Source organism: Amphiura filiformis, chromosome 20 (genome assembly GCF_039555335.1).
Source record: "Amphiura filiformis chromosome 20, Afil_fr2py, whole genome shotgun sequence".
In the NCBI taxonomy this organism is placed as follows: domain Eukaryota; kingdom Metazoa; phylum Echinodermata; class Ophiuroidea; order Amphilepidida; family Amphiuridae; genus Amphiura; species Amphiura filiformis.
Window position 1 is genome coordinate 3,030,153 of NC_092647.1, and position 25,189 is coordinate 3,055,341.

Here is a 25,189-nt window from a genome sequence, read left to right on the forward strand (position 1 = left end):
TTCATAAAAAGATATCCGAGTGATCTTCTTTTCCAAAAGCAGTGCATTTTGTAAAAGCATCATTGCTCACGATTGTTACCTTCTTTTTATAGAATGGTGCCACAGCTCTCTATTTGGCAGCTTCTAATAACCACGCTGATACTTGCGAACTGTTATTGGAAAACAATGCCAATGTGAATTCAGCATTAAATGTAAGTTTACTTTTATCTCTCTATTATAAACACAAAGTACTGATAAATACATGTAGATAACAGTGTGAAGCACATACATTCTTGGCAAATACAATCCATCTTGTAAGTGTATAACTCATGATTATCCCCCTCTTTATAGATTGGTGCCACGATTCCCCATGGGGCAGCTTTCAATGAACACACTGGTAGCTGCGAGATCCAAATGAAATACAATACCAAGTGAATGCAGAAACAGATTGGTGTTTCAATTAATCTTTCTATTAAATCTTTCAATACGTTAGCGATTTGTAGTTCATTTTTTACGGTTCTTTTATCCTTTTAACAGCATGGGTACACTGCTCTCCATAAGGCAGCTACCATTGGTCACACCGGTACTTGCAAGATCCTATTGAAGTACAATGCCGTGGTTAATGCAAAAACAAAGGTTAGTTCTAATCACCTTAATCGACTTTGCATTATTTTATCTATTTATTGTTAACCAATTGTATTCATAAAAAGATATCCGAGTGATCTTCTTTTCCAAAAGCAGTGCATTTTGTAAAAGCATCATTACTCACGATTGTTACCTTCTTTTTATAGAATGGTGCCACAGCTCTCCATTTGGCAGCTTGTAATAACCACGCTGATACTTGCGAACTGTTATTGGAGAACAATGCCAATGTGAATTCAGCATTAAATGTAAGTTTCCTTTTATCTCTTTATTGTAAACCAAACGTATTCATAAAAAAGATAGCGGGTTGAAATACATAACTCTGCTGTAAATGCATTACTCACGATCCTTATGTACTCTCTATAGGATGGTTCCACAGCTCTCCATACGGCAGCTGTTAATGCCCACACCGCTACATGCGAGGTCCTGTTGAAGTATAATGCCAAAGTGAATGCGGAAACTAAGGTTAGTTTCATTGACCCATTTTCTAAATTATGTCAAATTATTCATAATGTACATGCAGATATATATGAAAATGAGAAAATCAATCACATTAGTAATCTCTCATCTTTTTAACCAATTGTATTCATAAAAAGATATCCGAGTGATCTTCTTTTCCAAAAGCAGTGCATTTTGTAAAAGCATCATTACTCACGATTGTTACCTTCTTTTTATAGAATGGTGCCACAGCTCTCCATTTGGCAGCTTGTAATAACCACGCTGATACTTGCGAACTGTTATTGGAGAACAATGCCAATGTGAATTCAGAAACGAATGTAAGTTTACTTTTATCTCTTTAGTGTAAACCAAACGTATTCATAAAAAAGATAGCGGGTTGAAATACATAACTCTGCTGTAAATGCATTACTCACGATCCTTATGTACTCTCTATAGGATGGTTCCACAGCTCTCCATACGGCAGCTGTTAATGCCCACACCGCTACATGCGAGGTCCTGTTGAAGTATAATGCCAAAGTGAATGCGGAAACTAAGGTTAGTTTCATTGACCCATTTTCTAAATTATGTCAAATTATTCATAATGTACATGCAGATATATATGAAAATGAGAAAATCAATCACATTAGTAATCTCTCATCTTTTTATTGAAATGTGTATATTCATGGTATACAAATAGATCGCTGCTCTCGAAGTAGGTGGCGCTGTCTTTCAGAGTTATGGACCTACTGGCTAAACTTCACGACCAGATCTCCCCTACGGTTGGCAAGACTGTTGATGTTAAGCTTACGAAGAGCAGACTCGTAATCCTGATAGTCATTGCCGAGGATGATTTTGCAAGTGCGTTTTTAAATCCTTTCGATCTGGTGGCTTTGGTTTTTAGCAAGCACTGGATGCCAGACTGCACAAACGTATTCTAAAATGGGACGGATATAGGTCTGCAAATGACCAGCATATCCTCAATTTGAGCAGCATGTTTACGAAGAGCATAGAGCATAAATAAACGTCTACTAGCACGAGACATCATAATTTTAACTTGTATGTCCCAGATTATTTTGAATTTCTAGACCAAGTAACTTTATGTGATCGACAGTCTGAATGATCTCACCATCCAGTTGGACGGTATTTTTCGAAAAATTTACATGCAAACATGACATTTTACTGGCTTCGGCAGCATATCGTTGACCTTGCACCAATCATCTAAAGCATCCAGATGGTGTTGAAGCTTTTGGTACTTTGATTTTGTTTTGGCTTCAGTGTTAGTGATCTCTGCTATTGGTGAGATCATCAACAAATTTCCTCGATCAGAAGTAGTTTCGGCAGCGTCATTAACCATCACAGTATACATATACCGGGCCCTAACTTTGTTCCTTGGGGAACGCGACAGGTGACGGTTTTAAGGCTATAAACCGGACCTCTGTATTGAACGCACTGCTTACGCAAAAAACTACTGATCGTACAGATTATTGAGGGTCTCACTCGTGAGGAGATAATTTTGTTTTCAGCAACACTATGGTTTATTCGATCAAATGCTATTGCCACTAATGTAGCATAAGTGGATGGTTTTAGTCGTATCCTCCCCAACAGGATGGTTTAACGGCTCTCTGTTTGGCAGCTTCTGATACGACACTGGTACTTAGGAATTGCTATTTTTTCCGTATATTGAATTTGCAGTATTGGGTGAAAAAAAAACATCCAATTTTTCATTATCATATATTCGGTTTTTGCCTATAAGTCAAGAACTATATTATGTCGGATACTGGTCAAACTGAATCCTTATGATGATAGCATAAGCGGCCATTTTGGATTTATGAAACTTAGCCACTGTTCCACTCTTGGATTTTTGGGGACTTTTGATGTGTTATTAAATATGTTTTTCTAACATGAATGGTGATTAAATGGATAATGTTACAATTAGTGGTGGGTTAACCCCTTACTTTTTCTTAATCTGACTACTTCCAGGACGGAAACACGGCACTCCATTTGGCAGCAAGGCATGATCATGCTCAGGTCATCAATCTATGTATCTTCCTCATTGAAAACGGTGCTGAAGTATCTACATCAAATTCGGTATGCGTAAATCATCTGAAAGAACCGACATTGCTGATTTGTTCCTTTTAAACATATACCTTGCTAGCGCTAATTATTCTGAATTATCCGTGAGGCATAATATGTTTGCTGCCTTTCTGACAACGTTATTGTGTATAATATGTAGTTGTCGAACCATTTGCAAGAAAACTTCAAATAAAAATAAACCAACAAATTTGAACTACAAATTGATTAATAGTGTTTTGATATAATATAATTTTCCTTTGCATGTTTCAATTCAGAAAGGAGAGAAACCAATCTTCCTACTTCCAATGTCTGACAAGAATGTCTACGATTCAGTACATAAAGCCATGCAGGTAAATAATCTCACTGTTTTCATATACATAATACCTGTAAATGCTATGTTTGGGCACTATTTTCGTAACAAATTACACGAGTTTCACTTGCCAATAAGCCCAATCGCCATTCTAACTTCCGGTTTTTGAAAGCAGTTTTAGGACAGTTTGACCTCTGACATATCGAGAAAATTTACGTAATTATTATTAATTTTCTTATTATTGTCACAATTTTGATCATTAAAAATACCAAATAATTAATTATAAAACACTAATATTTTTTATATTTGTTTTAAATATTGTAAAACATTTTAGATTATATTTTGTACGTACAAAAACCCAATATTTCTGAATTTTCTGAAAGGTCAAAGGACAAAGTGTCCTAAAATTGCAAAAACTGTCCTACAATGCATTGCAAACTTCCAATGCCGATTGGGCTTATTAAGTATTTAATTAATAGTAGATCCTAAAAAAACAGGAAATCGAAATTTTCATCACTAAAAAAATTGAAATTGGAATAATTTCAGAGCGTTACCCATTTTTTGTAAATACCTGGATCACATTTAAAATAAAAATTCCTTTAAAAAAGGAATGGGCGCCCAATGTGAACTTGGACGTGATATGGTGAATTCCATGGTGTGTAGATTTGGTATTATAATGATTTTTCTAGGGAAGAGTAGTAGATGATCAAATGCAAGAGAAATGTGTTTGATTGGGGAAGGTGTTCTGACAATCCAAATATAAACTTAGTCCACCTCAAATGACCTGTAACAATTTGTGATTGACATTACTTAATTCACCTCGGATGACTTTGATCTGACATTCAACATTTTCGCGCTTACACCAATCATAATTCATATCCATAACAATTTAACTCTTACAACTTCCTGTCAACTCTCTAATTTAAAACTCTAAATTTCTGCCTGTTTGCCTTTTCTGTCTTGCACCATTTAGTACACTACAGTTTGTTACAATTATTAACTCTCTCCACGCGGGTGTCGACTGCAGACGAAAAGTTTCAAATTTTATTTGAATTTTTCAAAAATTTAAGAATTGTAAATTTTCATGCCCATATTTGGAATCAGCATGAAAAATGCATTAAAATGAGTACAAACAAGTGTAGTATTGGTTCAGCGGTTCTCAAGATAACTCTTGATATTTTCAGAAAATATCTCAAATCTTGGATTTTTTATGTTGAAGCCCATGGCTAGCACGCAGAGTGTTCAGATAAGCAAACATTGCCGGGTAGATAACAGGATTTAGTTATTTACTTAATCCAATCATGGAGGTAGTAGCTAGTACTACCTCCACAAGAGTCTCATCCCAATGGCATAATCCAATAACCTCAATTACATAATCATAGTTCAAAATTTGACCTCAAGTTGCAGAGTATGAGTTTGTGTATCCAAATTTTCAAAGGATGGATGTACAAATGTATTAGGGTTTAAGAACTGTTCCCATGAGATGAGCACGTTGTGGATCCTAGTGTATGGTCAAATGTCACCGTCTATCGGGTTCTAAGGCACACGGTAAACTGGTTGAACGCATACATGCAAAGGTCAGGATTTATTTGGTGTTTTTATAAATCCTAATTTTGTATTTTAAACAAAGAATATACGCTCACCATTTTATCCCGTGCATATCAGAAAACAATAATAAAATAAAATCCAAGCAAATTGTGGTTTTATTTCTGAGCTGGGCATAATTTTAGCAAAACAATTGCGAAGTCAATCTAGCAAGAGTGAAATTAGATGCTTTTCACAAAGTCATGCCTATATTGTGGCGCCTCCGTAGAGGGCGCCAATAAAACAATGTCATACATAAATCAATTGGCAGAGGCAGTTCTTAAAAGATTTGATAAGGATTCATCCCCCTCTTGATCCTAAGGCTGACAGTTAAATTGTGAATTTTTTGGGAGTGTCTTTCTTTTCCGTGTTCTTTATTTTTTATCATGTTCCTTTCTTTTCTTGCCATAAAAGTCAGCATGCTTATATAGGTCTTAAGCCACGCTTCAGCATTTTGCTTGAGACTGGTCCAATCTGGTTCCCTACGGAACTACAGTTTAAAGGTGTACCTCGTTGAAAATAAAGTTATATATCAATGGAAAGCTGATGATGTCAGGATGCTAAAAATAATTTGTTCAGATTCTTTTGAAGGCTAATAAAGCTGAAAAATTTTAAAAAAATGAATGCATTTTTGGTCTTTTTTAAGGCTTCCAAAAAGCACCCAAATCAATCGTCTATGACCTTGAGAATGCTCGAGACGTAAGCTCAGGGTTCGCAGTCACGTGATCCCACTCGGAGACATGTAACAGGCCTTGCTTCATGTACTTTGCAAGCTGCCCGGCAAGTCTGCTTTTGTATGCATTTTCGCAATAAAGCTTGAAATTAGAGGAATATTCAAGTTGCAAATAATAGAATTATTGTCAACACATAGATTTTCCGTAAATTTTGGACAAAATCAGTCCGAACTGGCTGGGTATAATTGGGTAATTGAGTTCGAATTTCGCGCTGCGATTATTTCCATGCGCAAATGCTTGCTGCGACCCGTGACCACTCATGGCATAATAAACATCAAATTAAATACTTGCTTGTGACATCCCTGTTCTTGATTCATTTTAAAATATCTGATTTCTAAAAAATATCGTCTTGCAGTAATTAAAAACCGCCGATTTCATTAAATCCAGCTCATAAAAGGTTTTCATATCTCGCGCCGAGATCATTCCCCGGTCGGATATCATTCATTGCGGAAAATATTCTTTCCACGAATTCACAATAATTGAAAGAAACAAATACTTTATAAATATAATGTAGGCTTGGTATACCGTTATTTGATGGAATTCTGAAATCTAAATTACATATAATTATCTATAATATTGTCATTTCTGTCACAGTTCTTGAAAAACATCCATGTAATTGTTGTATGGATCATGGTAGTAGCGAAATACTGAAGAAATTACAGGGAGTTGTCCGCGAGTCGGATATGCCCAAACAGCGCTTCGCTTCATCTTCCGGGAGCACTTCCGCTGTGTATTAGCTGATTTGATCAATAGTTCCTTGATAATTGGAACATTTACAGTAATAAAATTTGCTGATATAAGTTTGAAATATCAGAATGGGAATATAAAATCTATCATTGCATGCAAGTACGTCGATGGTTCAGCAAGTGTCAACACCGGCTACGTACTGAGATCATCACGCACGTATCTACGAGAATCATGCATGCATGATGGTCAGCTATTTACACCAGCCGGTTCCCCGCATGACGCACCGGCGGTTGTAATGTCAAGAATTTTTTTTTAAATCCCGTACATGTACCTTATCCTATTTCTTTATTTTCTCATTGTGATAAGCTCATCTCAACTTGGTTTGACGATCTGAACTGGTAGCATAGCAGTTCATGATGCAGTCATGTCTACAGTATAATTCATCTCGACCTTTGCAGGACTTAACCCCATTAAAAGCTATTAAACCAAGATAACACTCATTGAAACAGCTCAACTGATTAAATCGGATCTTCTCTGGTTGTGCACAAGTGACTGTTTTCATGTGCGATATCGCAATAAAGCTGGTATTCATAGCTTCAGTTGGGTAACCGATTATAAAGGAAACGAAAGGAAACAATGTTATGTGTGGCTTTGTTCACGAAATCAGACAATGTCGTGCTTTTTGTAAACCAGCATTCTTGAAAATGAGCAACATAATGATTTTTCACGGTTTAGAAATAATTTCTTCATATTTTTGGTGTTATCTGTCGTTTACATGTCCTTCCTAAAACACAAAAGTACGACCCTCTCCAAACACCTAAATTAGCTAAAAATTTAGGACATGTTACAAAACTTTATTTTCTAGAACCTATTTAGAATAATTTAAATGTAGCTTTTACCGGTTTTTTTGTGGCATCCTTCAGAAGTGAGCGGTCCGATACCAATATTTTCGGTCAAATCTACATTCAAATAACACGGGGAGTTGGCTAGCTATTCCTTGCCCTCACTCATATTTTACAAAAGTACGACCATTTCTGAACATCTAACCTAGCTGTAATTTTAGGTCATGTTAGAGAAATATATTTGCTAGAAGTTTTGGAGAATAAATAAAATATTGGCTGGTTATTTTTCACACAGTGATGTTAACTAGGCAAGTGTCCATTCTCCCAACATACATCATTTGTAGGGGTCACGCGTCAATGGTGAGAGCACTGTGTATTGTGTATAGGAAAACGGACAGTAACTGCAGTATGATTGTTGCAGCCTGTTTTCATTCCGGTTCTTCGGCGAATCTTAGATGGCTTGGCCTACGGCTCCGCAATTTCTTCGCATGCAATTGCAATGCATCACAAATGACCCCAGCATTTAAGTTTCCCATTTTTAAATCCACACACTTTATTCAGGAACTGAAGTCAACAGGGAAATGTAAGAAAGGACAGATTTAGAAAATAATGGGAACGGGATTGAGTAAATAAAAAACATGGTAACGGAAATTTGCAAGCTTAGCAGCAAAATGTTTTTAAAAAATGGAACAAAATTGGCCCATGTAGAAGAAACTAAAAAGAAAGAAAGAAGCTAAAATGGAAACTTAGGCTTAACGAGGGTCAGACTCAGATAAATGAAATTTACCTTTTCAATGATTCTACCTGTTCAGTAATTCCTCCCGTTTTAGTGAACGCTCCCATTTACTCACCTAGCGGGGACCCGCGCGTAGCGCCGGTATCCCGCTAGTGTATTTAAAGAGTAATTATAATACATATATTTTCTCCTAAATTTTCTGGCGTGGGACAATGGAGTGTCTTGCTCATGAACACAATACGTTGGCCCTCACATGGTTCGACGAATCTGACAATCTATTCCCCCTAATATACACTTATTAAATGTGTATATTTATTCAGGATCTCCAAGAAAACAAACCAAAATCTGGCAATGATCTCCTCCAAGAGTTTCCATACACTCCGACTGCAGGCATTGATATCGGCAAAAGCGCAATCGAAGGCGTAGGGGTCTTTAGGATATGGGACCTTGCTGGCCAAGTGGAATACCATATCTCACATGCAATGTTTCTTGGTGCAGAGAATTCCATATTTATTGTTGTGTACAATCTGGTCAAGGAATTACATAAGCAAGAGGTAAGTACACTAGTGATGAAAAATATCAAAATCGATTAATACATTTTAATCATTACATTTTAGGTTGCTTTTGCAGGTATGGATTTACCTTTTGATTATTATATCGATAATTGTATCAATGAAAAATTATTAGACATTGTTACGAGTCGGACTGACTCAAGGCCAAAATCACCTTTTACCCGAACTCACACGAATGCACAACACAAATACACTGTTTGATTTTAAGCTAACAAAATCTAAGTCTTTAATTGAAAGCAAAGTATGCTTGGTACATATAACAACAATTACAATAACATCACACAATCAGTTTTTTTTTTCTAATAGTACTTAACCAGCGGTCTTCTTGTTGGTGATTCTAGAGTTCTTGCAATGTTCTGGACGACTGATGTAATATATCCTTATTCACTTGTCCAGCGAAAATCAGCGAAGTTCAGTGTACACTTGCGTTTATAAATATCCTTGCGTATGAAATCCTCACACGAAAATGTTGCTGCTTGCTCCTATTACTTATCTTCTTATCGCTGCTTTCTCCACAATATATCTCCGTGCGGTGCTTTCTCCAATAATGGTGTTTCTTTCACCAATCACCCTTTTTCCAGGGAACAGGTTTCTTTAACACAGCTCCGCTGTTTTTTGACAGATGCGTGGCTTTCACCAACCCAGCAAACTCCAGCAATTCGACAGAAGAACTTTAATCCTTTGATGAGGAAGAGCACATTTGTGTGCTCGCTATCTCCTTCGTTGCTGTATTAAAAAAGCTCAATTATTGGCTACATAAACTGGTTAAAATGTACTTCTTTTTTGAAGCACGAAGACCATCACACACATGTGGAGTTTCACACTCTCCCATGACATTCTGTAATTAGCAAACTCAAGCTCTCACATTTTATACTCCAGAAAACCCAAGATCTATTAATAAACCATCACTTCATACACATCTTCACAGATGATGCAAGCTTGGGATTTCCCAAGATTAATTATACACATTAACCTTTCTCATTACATCACTTCCTGGGTTTTTTCCCCTCTATGCCTCTATGGTGCAATACACTGAACTGGGGATTTCCAAGTTTCAAACATAGATCTGACTTTGTTTACAACAATTTGGGGGGAATTCCAAAATGACTTTCCACATCACTATCTTGCACGTACAAGGGAGTTTCCCATCTCATGAAATACTTTCAGCTTGTAAACAAAGTTAAATGGTTAAATTAAATTACTCAGGGCACATCACAACAATAATAACTTAAAATACTAACAATTCTGTAAATATTTTAATGTAATACTAACACCAATACTAATAGTTTAATAAATATATAAAAAAAATATGAAATTCTTTTTTAACACATTTATTTGAAATTTCCATTATTTGTTGTTTAAAACTTCCTGCTAAATGTATCTCGTTTACCCCGTTTCAAATCATCCAGCTCCGTTACTGGTTGTGCTTCGTAAAGTCCGGACATTTAGGAACCCGACCAACCAAACCAAAAGTTGTCATAGTTGCTTCCCATATGGATCAGGTTAAAGACAAGAAAACAGGTAGGTGCAATTATTTCATGTACGTGCGTCTGAAGGTTTAACGAAACCTCCTCAAATCTTTGGGATTTGAGGTGGGCAAACCCCAGACTGAACCTTTAAGAAGTTTGATCCACCGAGTTTCCTCCGAATGTTTGCGTCCCTTGTGAGAGTGTATATTTAAAGACGCTCAGGATTTCTTGTCTGTAAATGAAATAACACCAGGTACAGGGTCGAATAAACGGTAATTAGGTCGGCTGCCGGCGCTTCCGGACATTGTAGACCTGCTTAACAGATTAGATTACCTTTCTCCTTCATAGGTTAAAACAAGCAGTTTCATGTAAAATTGCGAACCAATTGCACTCATGTTGTCTTATGAAATAAAATTATATAGGTGATTTGGTGGCAAAACGTAACCTGAAGGAGATGAGACTCCTGTTTAAGGAATCTCTGGACATTGCCGATCGTGTACTTACTATCAATGCTTGCAACGTTACTGACCAAGGTTTCGAGTTACTGAAAGAGACACTGAAACGTATGGCCGCTGACATACTGGTACGTGAAGCAACTGGTATTTTCCCATTAATGATCTATATTTCAAATTTCAGCTGTCTCTGTTCTATTTCTTTCTGTTTCACTTTGTGTCTCCCGGGTGAGTCTGTCTGTCTTTGTCTTACCCAGTACTCTCTGTAGGAGCAAACTTGGATCACTCCTCTGATTAGTTATGCAGAAACTGGGACTAATACTATACTCTTCTTTCGACTCGCATTCAACAACAAAATACTCGACTTGAATGACAAATCATCACAATTCACAATCCAAGGATACACTTAAGCTGACAAGTATCTTGATGTTTATTATCTGCACTTGCTTTTCTTCTTGTCACAAAATAATTATGTCAGATGAGGTAAAGATTAATGTATCTTTCCGAGAGCTTCTACAAATACAATACAGTAAGCCAAATAATTAAAGTACCAGTTATGTTCACCCCTGTATATCCTAAACAAAGACAAATATGTCAAAATTAAAACAAGCAGCCACTACCTGTATTTTTTAGCTATGATTTAAGACCTCATTTGTTGAAATTGGTTGAAAATTAAAGAGACGGTGATCTAAAACCCAAGTAAGAAACGAAATCAAAAGTTGCACTTTTATGTTTTAATCAATGAAAGCACGACGCTAGGATTAACGTGCTAATCAATGGAAGTACGGCGCAAGTTCTCTTGTTCGAGAACGCTTTGTGTACAAATCAATAAGGCTTGCAATGGAGCAAACTGCAACTTTTAAATTGGAATCATCTTCCTTGGGTTTTTGGATGTCGTGTCTTTATTTCTTGAACGATTTTAATGAATGAGGTCTTAAATTCGAACTAAAAGACGCAGCTATTGACTGCTTGTTCTAATTATGACATACCTGTCTTTATTTAGGATATGCAGGGGTGAACATAACTGGTACCTTAATTTTTTGGCTTACTGTATATCATGATGCTGCAAGAGCTATTTTTAGCTTATTTCTAGGGACTAGTGCAATTAGTTAAGGGCGCACATCACTTAAACAAACATGTCATCACAGTGCAAACACAAATTATATTGAACTGAAGGCCTATAAATAATAACATCACTGCTCTTCTCCATCTGACTCATTAGCTCAGTTGGTAGAGCATCGGCCCGGTGATCCGAAGGTCCCAGGTTCAAATCCTGGATGGTCAGTGAAATTTTTTCACTGGCTGTCATTTATGTATGTGGAGACTTGTGTTAAAAACCTTTCTCATAATAAACTTGATTTGGAAAATGGCATGAACACTCTCCTTCTCCCCTTGTCTGCTTGTATTTTCTTTTTCTTTCTTTTTTCGTCTTTCTTTCTTTCTTTCTTTCTCTCTTTCTTTCTCTCTTTCTCCCTTTCTCTCCCCTTCTTTCTTTCTGATAAGTACATACCAAACCCAGCGATTAATAGTTTCATTCATAAATTACATCTTTTTCCAACAACATTCAAAACTTTCTATCACACAAAGGGGACCCGTATGCTACCAGTTATCTGTCAAAACATATTGGATCAGAGTCATCGTTGGTACACCCCACACTACCCTGTTCTACCGTGGTCATTTTTCTTTGAGAGAGTGAAGGAGATTGCAGGAAAGCAAATAAAAAATATTGACAGCGTAATTGAAGAAGATACTGTTCAGACTGCTGCTGCATACCTTCATGACATGGGCGAGGTGAATATCTGGTACTTTTTCTTCAAACTTAATGCCACAATAATATACTTTCAAAACATATTGTAATCCCAGTTATTTAGAAACATGGGGCAAAACAGAGACAAACAGTAGAGCGGTGCTTAAATAAAACATACACTGGGCCTGGTAAGCAAAATAGTTCTTCCATTGAAATAATATATGTATTGGTTATGATTTTAGAATGTATACCACTCTTTGAATAGCTTGTTAGTACGTGAAATGACAATTCTTTTGACAGATCTATGTAGCAAAGGAACATGATGAGGATTGTGAATCTTTGGTCATTATGAACATCCAGTGGCTCTGCTCAAACATCATCGCTAAAGTCTTAGCAGGTGATGAGTTTCCAGCCGAGTTTCAGAAGCTACCAGACAAACCTGTGTACACTGCAGAAGAACTGCGGGAATTCCTTGAAACGGAAGAAGGACTTGGCTTTGAGCTTACTGTGATGCTGTTGGAACATCTGAAGATCCTCTTCATCACCGATGATGGGAGCTATCTGATTCCATCCAAACTACCACCATCATTGCCATCGATCCAGATAGAGAAGAGCGACAACTCGCAACTTTATGGTATTCGCGTCGAGTGTGCTGATGAGTCAGACATGTTCTCGCGAGATTTCTTCCCCAATATCCTACTTCATATGCTAGAATGTCATCCTGAATCACAAGGAAAAACCAACTATTCCAACTCCGCCCTCAAGTTTGTTTATCCTGTTGAAGGCATGCTGCAGTTGACGAACATGGGAAGGTCAATTAACGTTGCCGTTGTGTGCAAGAATGAGGCTGATAAAACTAGAGTTCATTCTCAACTACAAACGTATGTATAAATCTAACAAGTAATCTATTAATCAATCAATCAATCAATCAATCAATCAATCAAGTAAATAATTATGGGTTACAACTTTGTTTCCTTAACGTTGACATGTAGGAATAGAAACCGTATATGTCCTATTGTAGTTTACATGTTTACATGTCTTGTGCCTCAGGTTGCAGAGATCCATTCAAGTGTATCTTCGTCAACGTTCACCAGGAACAGTTGTCACGTGGAAATTCTTCAGTCCAAGATCACTGAAAACAGAGTGCAACCTGGAGAAGGTTTTATATTATGAATTGGATGATTTACACCAAGCTGAAAAGGGAAACGGCACGGTGTATCATTCACAGCAAGCTCATACAGATGACATGACCAATGTTATTTGCCAAGTAAGTGACATTGTGTTTCAATACTTCTGATATAACGATTTTTATTTTACAAAATGCATTGATTAATCATTACTGCTTGGTATTATTTAGGGTGTCGATAGAATGTTCATCACTGAGTTTGGAGGACTTTGTGGCTGGGAGTGGATACCAATCGAGCTTCAGAAGAGGATATGTGCAGTGCTAGACAAACCACATCCACTAAGAAACGACTACAGGATGGTTGCAGAAGTACTGGAGGTTCCAGATGAGAAGCTTGAGCAGCTTATTGGATTCTGTTTGTCTAGCCGGGTTCACTCGATAACTGCTGAAATACTACAGGTACGAAGAGGTTCGCTAATATAGTCCGACGTTTTTAGTTGAGACAGACGTTACGTTTCGGTTCAGTTTATAAATAATTAGCCCTGTTCTATTTGGTAATAAGTTTGTGTGTTAGTATTGAATCGAAAAACGCTACTATTGACGTTTGAGCTACATGTACAGAAGTTATATGTATAATGTCGGGTTCTTTATAACGATCTATCATCGCATTTGCATATTACAGGAGGTGTGTGCCATTCGTCGAAGGAATGCTGATAAACTGACGATTCAAGAAGTGTTGACAATATTGAAACATCCGGGTATTATCGGCAACGATCAAGTAGGTATTCAGGTCCTTACATAGACTTAAATTTTTATGATGTAGGGCGTAACGCTGATTTAAACCAAACGTAGCAGCCTTAAGGGGTGGGGTATGAACGTTTGGACAGTATTTATTTTGGGACATTGAAGCACATCAGACATATCGAATTGCATTCTGAATACGAAGAATGTCCTTCTGATATCAAATAATTTTGATTTTTTTGAAATTCGCAATGTAATACACATTTTATGGCTAATGATTAAAAATTGATATTTTTGATATTTAACAGTACTTGAAGTAAACTTTATAAATCTGATGATTTATACTTAAAGTGAATGTAGGTGGGATGAAAAGCCGACGATCAATTGAAAATTTTGACCTTTCGTATTGAAGATATGGAATTTTCCAAAACACCAAACAAAATTAGGTCTTTTTGGAAAAAAAATCCATATCTTCAATGTGAAAGGTCAAAATTTTCAATTGATCGTCGGCTTTTCAGCTACATGCACTTTAAGAATATGTCATTAGATTTATAAAATTTACTTCGAGGACTGTTATATATCAAAAAGTGAAAAATATAAAATTTTAATAATTTTTCATAAAATTTGTATTATATCGTGAATTTCAAAAAATGAAAATTATTTGATATCAGAAAGACATTCTTCGTATTCAGAATGCAATTTGACATGTCTGATGTTCTCTCATGTCCCACAAAAAATACTGTCGAAACGCTCAAAACGCTCATTCCAGATACCTTAATCCGTCAAGCCGTTTTAGCTGCGTCCTTCGCAACGAGCAACGAAGCGAACTTGTGTAAACGGTACTTCAATACGATGCATTGACTTTTTTGTTTGAAATCGGCACTTCGTCTTACTTGTTGAGTTTGTTTTTAAATACAAAATGAGTAAATTTTATGACTACCAAAGATGGTAGAAGCACCCTATCAGATTAAATGTGCAACTGGTTCTTTTCTCTTACCCAGGTTCAAGACGACCTATCGAAAAAATATGGTAAGAAAAACACATATTATACATGTTATAAATTTAAATTTTGAATTTACTACATGACATTCGAACTATCGTTAACGCGCGTTATATTGTGATGACTGGAAAATTCCGTACACTAATTTTCCTCATTGTTTGAAAGGTGTTCCCGATTTGACCCTCCTGTGGCGAGCAGTTTTGAAACGTACTTATCAAAGCCTAAAACGCACAGTTAAACCAAGTCAACTGCTTCTATACTTAGTTAGTGAAGGTTCTCTGTTATCTGAAGATGATCAAGACGAAATCGAAACCAAGGAGAAACTTGAAGGGCGCCGGAAAGCAGTAGATCTGCTCCTGTTTAAGCTAATGCAGTTGACGAAACCAGATTGGTATGAGGGTTTCTTAGCAGGACTCCAACAAGAAGCGCCGACATTGGTACCGATTGTGACTGAAGCACGGGATGAGTTGCTACAAGAAAAATGGTTTGCTTCCATTCCAGTCATGTCATCGCGGCAAAGACAGAAAGTGACAAGTACGTATCGAAATAAATTTGCTTTATCTACTTTTCTTTAGTGAACCAGTTCATTGAATACTCTACGTTTATTGTACGTCATTACCGACTAATACACTCTGCGTCTGAAATCAAGAGAAGAAAAAGAGAAGACAAAAAAGAAAAGGAATGGAAAGGAAAGGAAAGGGATAGGCTACTTATATTTTACATTGATATGCATTTGCTTCTTTCTATACACCAGATTTAGTTCCTATGAGGTCACTGGATCAAGCCAGTAAGAGTCAACAATGCGACATCGTTCCAAGGAATCGTGAAATACTTCAGTTCAATCCGGAAGAACTTGTTCCAGTCAGTATGCCTGTAATGGGTAAGAACATCTTTAATATGACGTAAACATAAGTCAGTCAAGTCTTTTAGCAAATTTGTGTACGATATTCAGTTCCATGTGAATGAATCTCTCTCTTAGCTCTCTCTGTTTTGGGTACGCAAATCCTGTGACATAGATACTTTATGTTTGTTTTCTAGAATTCTTGCAACCATCTATATCCCTTCACTGATATTCACAGTGTGCATAAGAATACTTCTTAAATTTTAATTTTGATATAAAACAGAGAAGCTGAAGATACTCGCCAGTTTTAAAGCGATTCTCATTCTTCCGAACGTTAGAGAAAAACTAATCAGTATCACAACAGAAGAAATCCTAGATTATTTTCCGAGTATGTCAAAGCATATGAAGGATGAAATACGCCAACAGTTCATCATACATGGACAGCATGTTGGGGCAGAGTACTTCCTTGAAAGGATTCAAATTATGGGCTCATCTTGGCCACAGCATCTAATGCAAGCACTCCAGGGACAGAGGCATTATGACTATATGCAGTTTTTGTTTGAGGAATACCAAACCTATCTGCAACAACATGAGGATCAAACAGGGGCTGAAAAAACTGGTAATATAAATGTAGCCGAAATGCTGACTTTCATTTTCATTCCCAAAGGAACTCAGTTGCACTTGGTGGTGTTGATGGGTATAGTAGTGTTTGTGATGTAGCTTTTCCGTCAGTCTTCTACTGGGCAGAAATTGATCGAAATTGTCCTGTAGTGTGGATATTCTTGTTTTATTCCGTTAAACATCTCGATTTTGGACAATAATAGTTTAACATTGCAAATTTCCCCGGTATTAACACTAAATTTCACCTTCATTACTATCGTACCTCCTGAATTTACACCAGTTATGTTATATTTTCAGCACCAGAATCAGAAGTTCCAATAAAGCCTCAGAAGTCTGCACATGAAATAGCATGTAAGCTCTAATTTTATGATCAAGTACTTGATAATGTTTTAGATTTAAATTTCACTATTAGTTTGGTTACGATTTTATTCGTTGAGCTTCGGCGTTTTGTTTTGTGGGGGCGTGTGTGTATTTTGTGTGAGTGGGTTTTTTTTCGGTCTTTTGTTGTTGACATTTGTATAGAAAAATATATATTAAGGGGGTACTACACCCCTGTGGTAAATTTGTGACTATTTTTACATTTTTCTCAAAAAATAATAACACACTGGTAACAAAAGTTATGTATATTATTGGGGCAAGGAATCCAATTACTACACTGAAATTTCAGTGACTCAAGACAAGTAGTTCAGTATATATGACAGGAAATGGGGTACATCCTAGCAGTACCTTATTTCTTATCATAAATAACAAACCTCTTGTCGTGGACACTGAAATTCCAGTGTAGTAATTGATTCCTTGCCCCTAATATACATACCTTTGTTACCAGTGTGTTTTTAGTTTTTGAGAAAAATGCAAAAATAGACACAAATTTATCGAGGGGTGTAGTACCCCCTTAAGTTTTTTGAAATCACAAACTCTTACCTAAAGGCATATTATGATATAATAATGGTTTCTTTACTGATAAACAGGTGAGCTTCACCATCTTTTCATCTGGGAAAAGGTCGTTGATCTAAAGATGGTTATGCTACGTGAAATAGCATCTGAGAGCATCTTCCGAACCCTGTCCTCACATATGCCAGACTTTGTCCAGATGTACAAACGTGAATTCTCTGCCAGAAAGTCATCTGATGGAGAGACAAGGGCAGTGAGGTGGATCATGGAACGACTACAGAAGTCTAAAGATCTAAGGTGGCCTGGAGCACTTCAAAACATCTTACAGTGCAATAATGCATTACTTGATGAGGCTCGTAGAGAAGGTTAGATTATTTTCCTTTTGACAGCGTATCTAATAAATTTATCCATTCAGTTTTACTAGGTTCCAACAATGTTGACACTTCTAATGCTATCAAAATAATGCGATGCAGTGATATCCTGGTTGAAACATATAATAGAAATATATGATACACATAAAACAGTATGTAAAGATGTATGATTAATGTGGTATGTTCATTTCACCCACAGGATGCCCATGCATAGCGGTATCGTCAAAGCGTCCAGATGCAAAACTGAAGCCTTCTGGATCTGAATGAATTGACTAAGTTGGCATCCGATTAAGCCCCGGATTAAGCAGAGATCTGCATCGCACTTCATGTTAATAGAGTTATTGCCCCTAAAACCGTTAAGCTAGTGGGTTGTGCGTTGATTTTGAAAGAAATCTGGTTTGCCGGTTGAAATAGTTGAAGAGAAATACGTGATAAGATTTAGCTGATAGCTTGCATTGACATTAAATGAACAGTTTATTGTTTTTGGAAACGTAATGTTGTTTAAAAGAACATACGTCAGCAGTGCCAGTACTGTAAGGTTGCTGTCTCATGGCTATGGATTTTGCTGGAATATGACCAAGATGACCAATTTAAATGAGATGCCTGAATAGATTGGTCTCGCAGTACTGGTAACTGGCACGCCGGAACCAGACATAATCAATGGCATGGCTGTATCTCGTATTCGCTGGCGTAGTACAGATTCGAACATGACCGTTGCTTTGTCAACTGGCTCACGCTTACTTTTATACGAACCACTGATCGAAATGATCAATACACATAACCTATGGCATATCATAATTCGGAACAGCTGCATGAGCCCGGGCTTGAACCAGTAACCAATGGCGGCGAATTCATAGTTATTTCGTGATATTCAGTTTCAGTTTCATCCATCAAATTGCAAACATATTATAAACTAGAGCGGTTACCGCACCATAGCTGAACCATGGGGCTTTGGCAGTATACATACTGCAGTTACTGTCCGTTTTCCTATACACAATACACAGTGCTCTCACCATTGAGGTGTGACTTCTACAAATAGTGTATGTTAGACGTATAGGCCATTGCTTAGTTAACGTCACTGTGTAAAAAATAACCGGCCAATATTTAAAGTACTCTCTGAAATTCAAGAAAATATAGTCTTGTAACGTGTCCTAATTATTTAGCTAATTTAGGTGTTTGGAAATATTCGCACTTTGGTGTTTTAGTGTATGTTATAGGTAATAGGACATTGCCTAGTTAACGTCACTGTGTGAAAAATAAAGGGCCAATATTTAAAGTTTTCTCTGAAATTCTAGTTTTGTAACATATCCTAAATTTTTAGCTAATTTAGGTGTTTGGAAATATTCGCACTTCGGTGTTTTAGGAAGGGTATGTAAACGACAGATACCACCAAAAAATATGAAGAAATTATTTCCAAACCGTGTTACGGTCTAAAACCATTATGTTTCTCATTTTCAAGAATGCTGGTTAACAATATGCATATATATTTCATAAACAAAGGCTCACACAGTATTGTTACCTTGCGTTTGCTTTATAATCGGTTACCCAACTGAAACTATAATACCAGCTCATTGCAATACCGCACAGATAAAACAGAAACATGTGTTGTGTGGACTTAACCAGAGAAGATCTGATTTAACATAGTTGAGCTGTAATCAATGAGTGTTATCTGGTTTAATAGCTTTTAATGGGGATTAAGTCCTGCAAAGGTCGTGGTGAATTCTACTGTAGACATGACTGCATGTTGGTACATGTATATATCACCCCTTTATGACCCCCTAATAACCTTAAATGAATTGTAAAATCTTTTTAAAATGTTTAGAATGTCATAAGGATCATTCTATTTAAATTTCAGCTCAATTGGACCATTTTGTAAACTTAACCTTTGACCCCTTTATTGACCCCTTAATGACCTTAAATGAATTTTAAAATATGTTTAGAATGTCATAAGGATCATTGCATATACATTTCAGCTCAATTGGAGTATTTTCGGTTCAAATGACCCCTTGGATGACCTCTGACGTTTGGAAATATTTTTATTATATTTGTAACTCCTTCCTCTTTCATGTGATACCGCTTAAGGGGTCATACCTTCTTGGCATTTGGAGATATGTTCATTTCAGACCAAAAGGTTGCTGAGTAAGGAAGGAAGTAGACTATAGGCTGAGACCATTTCATGGTTCAGCAAAAAATATATATTTTATATTTTTATTTATATTTTCCTCATTTACTAGCACAAACTAAATTAATTCATCATATTGTGTGTTACCAAATTGTTTTTTTACTTTCAAAGGTTAATTTCCCATAGCTTAAAAGAAGTATGGGAAATGTTAATGATATCGGGTGTTGATGAATGTAAAGAACCACAAAGTTTGTGTCTTGAAATGCCCTTTGATGATTGAATAGTTTATGTGTCACAGTTATGATTCGTTGGCAGATTGCAAGACCATTGAAAATAACATTTTTTGCACAATTTGATGAATTTTGAAAAGACACGTGAAAGACATACATCAATCATACTGCAGTTACTGTCCGTTTTCCTATACATAATACACAGTGCTCTTTCCCATTGACGCGTGACCTCTACAAATAGCCTACGTTAAAATAATGGGGATATGCCTAGTTAACGTCGCTGTGTGAAAAATAACCGGCCAATATTAAAAGTACTCTTCTAAAGTTCTAGAAAATATAGATTTTAATATGTTCTAATGTTTTATCTAATTTAGATGTTTGCAAATATTCGTACTTTGGTGTTTTAGTTAATGTTATAGGTAATAGTACATTGCCTAGTTAACGTCGCTGTGTGAAAAATAACCGGCCAATATTAAAAGTACTCTTCTAAAATTCTAGACAATATAGTTTTGTAACATGTCCTAAATTTTTAGCTAATTTAGATGTTTGGAAATATTCGTACTTTGGTGTTTAGGAATGATATGTAAACGACAGATAACACCCAAAATATGAAGAAATTATTTCCAAACCGTGTTAAGTCTGCAAACCACCATGTTTCTCATTTTCAAGAACGCTGGTTAACAATAAGCAGAGTTTTGTCTCATTTCGTAAACAAAAGCCCACACAGAATTGTTCTCTAGCGCTCGCTTTATAATCGTTCACCCAACTGAAACTATAATCCCAGCCATTGCTCCATTGTACGTGTAAAAGCAGAAACATATGATGTGTGTATTTAACCAGAGAAGATATGATTTAATCAGTTGAGCTGCTTTCAATGAGTGTTATCTTGGTTTAATAGCTTTTAATGGGGTTTAAGTCCTGCAAAGGTCGAATTGAATTCTACTGTAGACATGACTGCATCATGTTTGATAACGGCCATGTATGCCGCCCTCTTTTGATAACTTATTACGCTGCTACCATCTGATTTCCGTTCAAAATTGCTATGGTGCCCTCTATTAAATGTGGAGCATTGACCCTTTGTTCTCTTATTCAAAAATAATGCATGGGTAACATAAATTTAGCAAAAGCGGAATCCGGATTCGGTTATCTGCCGAATTCATAACGATATGATGACAATTTATCAACGAACCACGAGGGCACATAAAATACCCTTTTCTTCGTAATGCACTTTACAGCAGGTTTTCCCCTTGCGATACGCCACTATTATGATGAACCCAGCGAAAAGTATTAAGAAAATTTAAAAAATCTTAAATACCAGAGCAGCCAGCATCCCGCAGGAGGGAGGGGGCAAGAGGGGGAAAAGACTTCTCACAAGGGGCAGCTGAAAAATCTAAAAGTCATTTTGATGCGTCTATAACGGGAAATGGCAAGGTACAACCATGGGAGAGGTATGCTATCTACTGAAGATAACACACAGCAAACGTAACCATATTCAAGTGTGCTATCTACTGAAGATAACAAACAGCAAATGCAGCAACAGTGCAGGTATACTATCTACGGTAGATAACATACAGCAAATTTAGCTATAGCAATACGGCAGGTGTGTTATCTACTGAAGATAATAGGTGTGCTATCTACCGACGATGACACACAGCAAATGTAACAATATTCAGGTGTGCTATCTACTGTAGATAACATACAGCAAATGCAGCCACAGGACAGGTGTGCTATCTACTGTAGATAACACACAGCAAATTTAACCATAGGCCTATTCAGGTGTGCTATCTACTGAAGATGACACAGCAAATGGATATACAGGTGTACTATCTACTGAAGATAACAAACAGCGAATGCAGCCACAGGGCAGATGTGCTAGCTACTGTAGATAACATACACCAACCACGGGGAAGGTGTGCTATCTACTGAAGATAACACACAGCAAATGTGACCATATTCAGGTGTATTCTTGAAGAGGTTCATTAGGTTTATAGAAACTCAAAATATACATTTCATCTTGTCAAAACCAAAAGTTATTTAATGACCTGACAGTTTCGACCATCTTGGACGATAATCATCTTCAGAGTGATGTTTTTCTCTCCAACTTCTGTTTACCAACAGAGGGCGCACCAGCGCCCAGAAGTGGGTCCTATACGTGGCTATGATAATGGGCCCCCTCGTCTCTGTTTATTGTGTTTGGTGCTCTCTTCCTTATCCAGATGGCTTCTCTTATACGGCGGGCTCCCAAATTACATTCCTTTTCAAGTACTTGGGCATCTTTCCAGTTAATCACATGATTTTGTTTAACAGCATGGTCCGCGATGGCAGATTTGGACTGTTCGCTAGCCGACTGTTTTCTTGTTTGACGAGTAAATGTTCCATGGTAGCCCGGTTTCCCCAGTTGTCGCGAACTTGTATTTGGAATTTCTGGGGCAGCAAGCGATAGCCACAGCCCCTTTAGACTGTAAGCCGCGCCTCTGGAAACGTTTCAAATCATATCAGGTACCGATATGACGTGATGAACAAAGCAAAACGGTATAAGTACGCCCTCGCTATCTGAAACAGATACTTAATTGTAATAATAATGTATGCAAACCATGAGGGCACATAAATACCATCAACCCAGGGTGCATCCACCATATTCATGATAGTGATTAGGAAACTAAGACAGTTCCGGGTGTAAACACGCTTAAGTCTTGAGACCAGGCTCAAAGATAATAGGTCTATTGCCTAAGCCAGGCACTTAAATAAAATACTGAACTACATTCTATAGTTATGTGGAAAGAGCAAAGCAGATTTGAAGCTAAAGATCAAAGAAATGTCAATCCCATCTTGTAAATAATTTTACTACTCTACCTTTTTGGTTCAAAAAGGGGGCTTTTGTCATTCAATTAACCGATACAGAGACTTGCTTGACATAGGTATAACGTAGCCATAGGGCAGGTGTGATATCTACTGTAGATAACACACAGCAAAATGTAGCCATGGGGATGGTGTGCTATCTACTGAAGATAACACACAGCAAACGTAGCCATGGGGCAGGTGTGCTATATACTGAAGATAACACACAGCAAATGTAACCATGGGACAATCTACTGAAGATAACACACAGCAAATGTAGCGATGGGGCAGGTGTGCTATCTACTGAAGATAACACACAGCAAATGTAGCCATAGGGCATGTGTGCTATCTACTGAAGATAACACACAGCAAATGTAGCCATGTGACATGTGTGCTATCTACTGAAGATAACACACAGCAAATGTAGCCATAGGGCATGTGTGCTATCTACTGAAGATAACACACAGCAAATGTAGCGATAGGGCATGTGTGCTATCTACTGAAGATAACACACAACAATGTATCCATGGGGCAGGTGTGCTATCTACTGAAGATAACACACAGCAAATGTAGCCATGTGACATGTGTGCTATCTACTGAAGATAACACACAGCAAATGTAGCGATAGGGCATGTGTGCTATCTACTGAAGATAACACACAACAATGTATCCATGGGGCAGGTGTGCTATCTACTGAAGGTAACACACAGCAAATGTAGCCATTTGACATGTGTGCTATCTACTGAAGATAACACACAGCAAATGTATCCATGGGGCTGGTGTGTGCTATCTACTGAAGATAACACACAGCAAATATAGGGCAGGTGTGTAATCTATTGACGAGAGAATACATCAAATGTAGCCATATGGGGCATGCGTGCTATCTACTGAAGATAACACACAGCAAATATAGCCATGTGACATGTGTGCTATCTACTGAAGATAACACACAGCAAATGTAGCCATAGGGCATGTGTGCTATCTACTGAAGATAACACACAGCAAACGTAGCCATGGGGCAGGTGTGCTATATACTGAAGATAACACACAGCAAATGTAACCATGGGGCATGTGTGCTATCTACTGAAGATAACACACAGCAAATGTAGCGATAGGGCAGGTGTGCTATCTACTGAAGATAACACACAGCAAATGTAGCCATAGGGCATGTGTGCTATCTACTGAAGATAACACACAGCAAATGTAGCCATGGGACATGTGTGCTATCTACTGAAGATAACACACAGCAAATGTAGCCATAGGGCATGTGTGCTATCTACTGAAGATAACACACAGCAAATGTAGCGATAGGGCATGTGTGCTATCTACTGAAGATAACACACAACAATGTATCCATGGGGCAGGTGTGCTATCTACTGAAGATAACACACAGCAAATGTAGCCATGTGACATGTGTGCTATCTACTGAAGATAACACACAGCAAATGTAGCGATAGGGCATGTGTGCTATCTACTGAAGATAACACACAACAATGTATCCATGGGGCAGGTGTGCTATCTACTGAAGGTAACACACAGCAAATGTAGCCATGTGACATGTGTGCTATCTACTGAAGATAACACACAGCAAATGTATCCATGGGGCTGGTGTGCTATCTACTGAAGATAACACACAGCAAATATAGGGCAGGTGTGTAATCTATTGACGAGAGAATACATCAAATGTAGCCATATGGGGCATGCGTGCTATCTACTGAAGATAACACACAGCAAATATAGCCATGTGACATGTGTGCTATCTACTAAAGATAACACACAGCAAATGTACCCATAGTGCATGTGTGCTACGCGGTATCTACTGAAGATAACACACAGCAAATATAGGGCAGGTGTGTAATCTACTGAAGAGAGAATACATCAAATGTAGCCATATGGGGCATGCGTGCTATCTACTGAAGATAACACACAGCAAATATAGCCATATGGGGCATGTGTGATATCTGAAGATAAGTCGCCGCAAATGTAGTCATTGGGCAGGTGTGCTATCTATTGAAGAAGCATATGGAAAGGTTTCTATACAAAAACGATTCTCTTATAAACCATCATGCGCACAGTTTCCACCTCGATACACCTGAGCACACATTTTCATCCAAAAGCTTCCAAGCAGAGAACAACAAACAGT

At 37.3% G+C, this 25,189-nt stretch overlaps 1 protein-coding gene and 1 long non-coding RNA gene across 2 annotated transcripts; both read left to right on the forward strand.

Annotated features, from left to right (window-relative positions):
- The first annotated feature begins 1,336 nt into the window (after positions 1-1,336).
- Positions 1,337-3,067, forward strand: LOC140142790 (uncharacterized). Its single transcript, XR_011857584.1, has 3 exons — positions 1,337-1,397; positions 1,516-1,614; positions 3,040-3,067. It is a non-coding gene; the product is annotated as an uncharacterized lncRNA (long non-coding RNA).
- A 9,026-nt stretch (positions 3,068-12,093) lies between these two features.
- Positions 12,094-16,693, forward strand: LOC140142997 (uncharacterized). Its single transcript, XM_072165025.1, has 9 exons — positions 12,094-12,309; positions 12,566-13,146; positions 13,316-13,532; positions 13,623-13,850; positions 14,074-14,169; positions 15,134-15,161; positions 15,298-15,666; positions 15,887-16,012; positions 16,257-16,693. The coding sequence occupies exons 1-9, from the start codon at positions 12,115-12,117 to the stop codon at positions 16,691-16,693; spliced, it is 2,277 nt and encodes a 758-aa protein (XP_072021126.1). The 5' UTR covers positions 12,094-12,114.
- Positions 16,694-25,189: the final 8,496 nt, after the last annotated feature.

Excerpts from the sequence above, each read along its gene's own strand:
- LOC140142997 (XM_072165025.1), top strand. The coding sequence starts at position 12,115 with ATGCTACCAGTTATCTGTCAAAACATATTGGATCAGAGTCATCGTTGG. Across the intron at positions 12,310-12,565 it reads ACCTTCATGACATGGGCGAG|ATCTATGTAGCAAAGGAACA; the intron begins GTGAATATCTGG and ends TTCTTTTGACAG. Across the intron at positions 13,851-14,073 it reads TAACTGCTGAAATACTACAG|GAGGTGTGTGCCATTCGTCG; the intron begins GTACGAAGAGGT and ends TGCATATTACAG.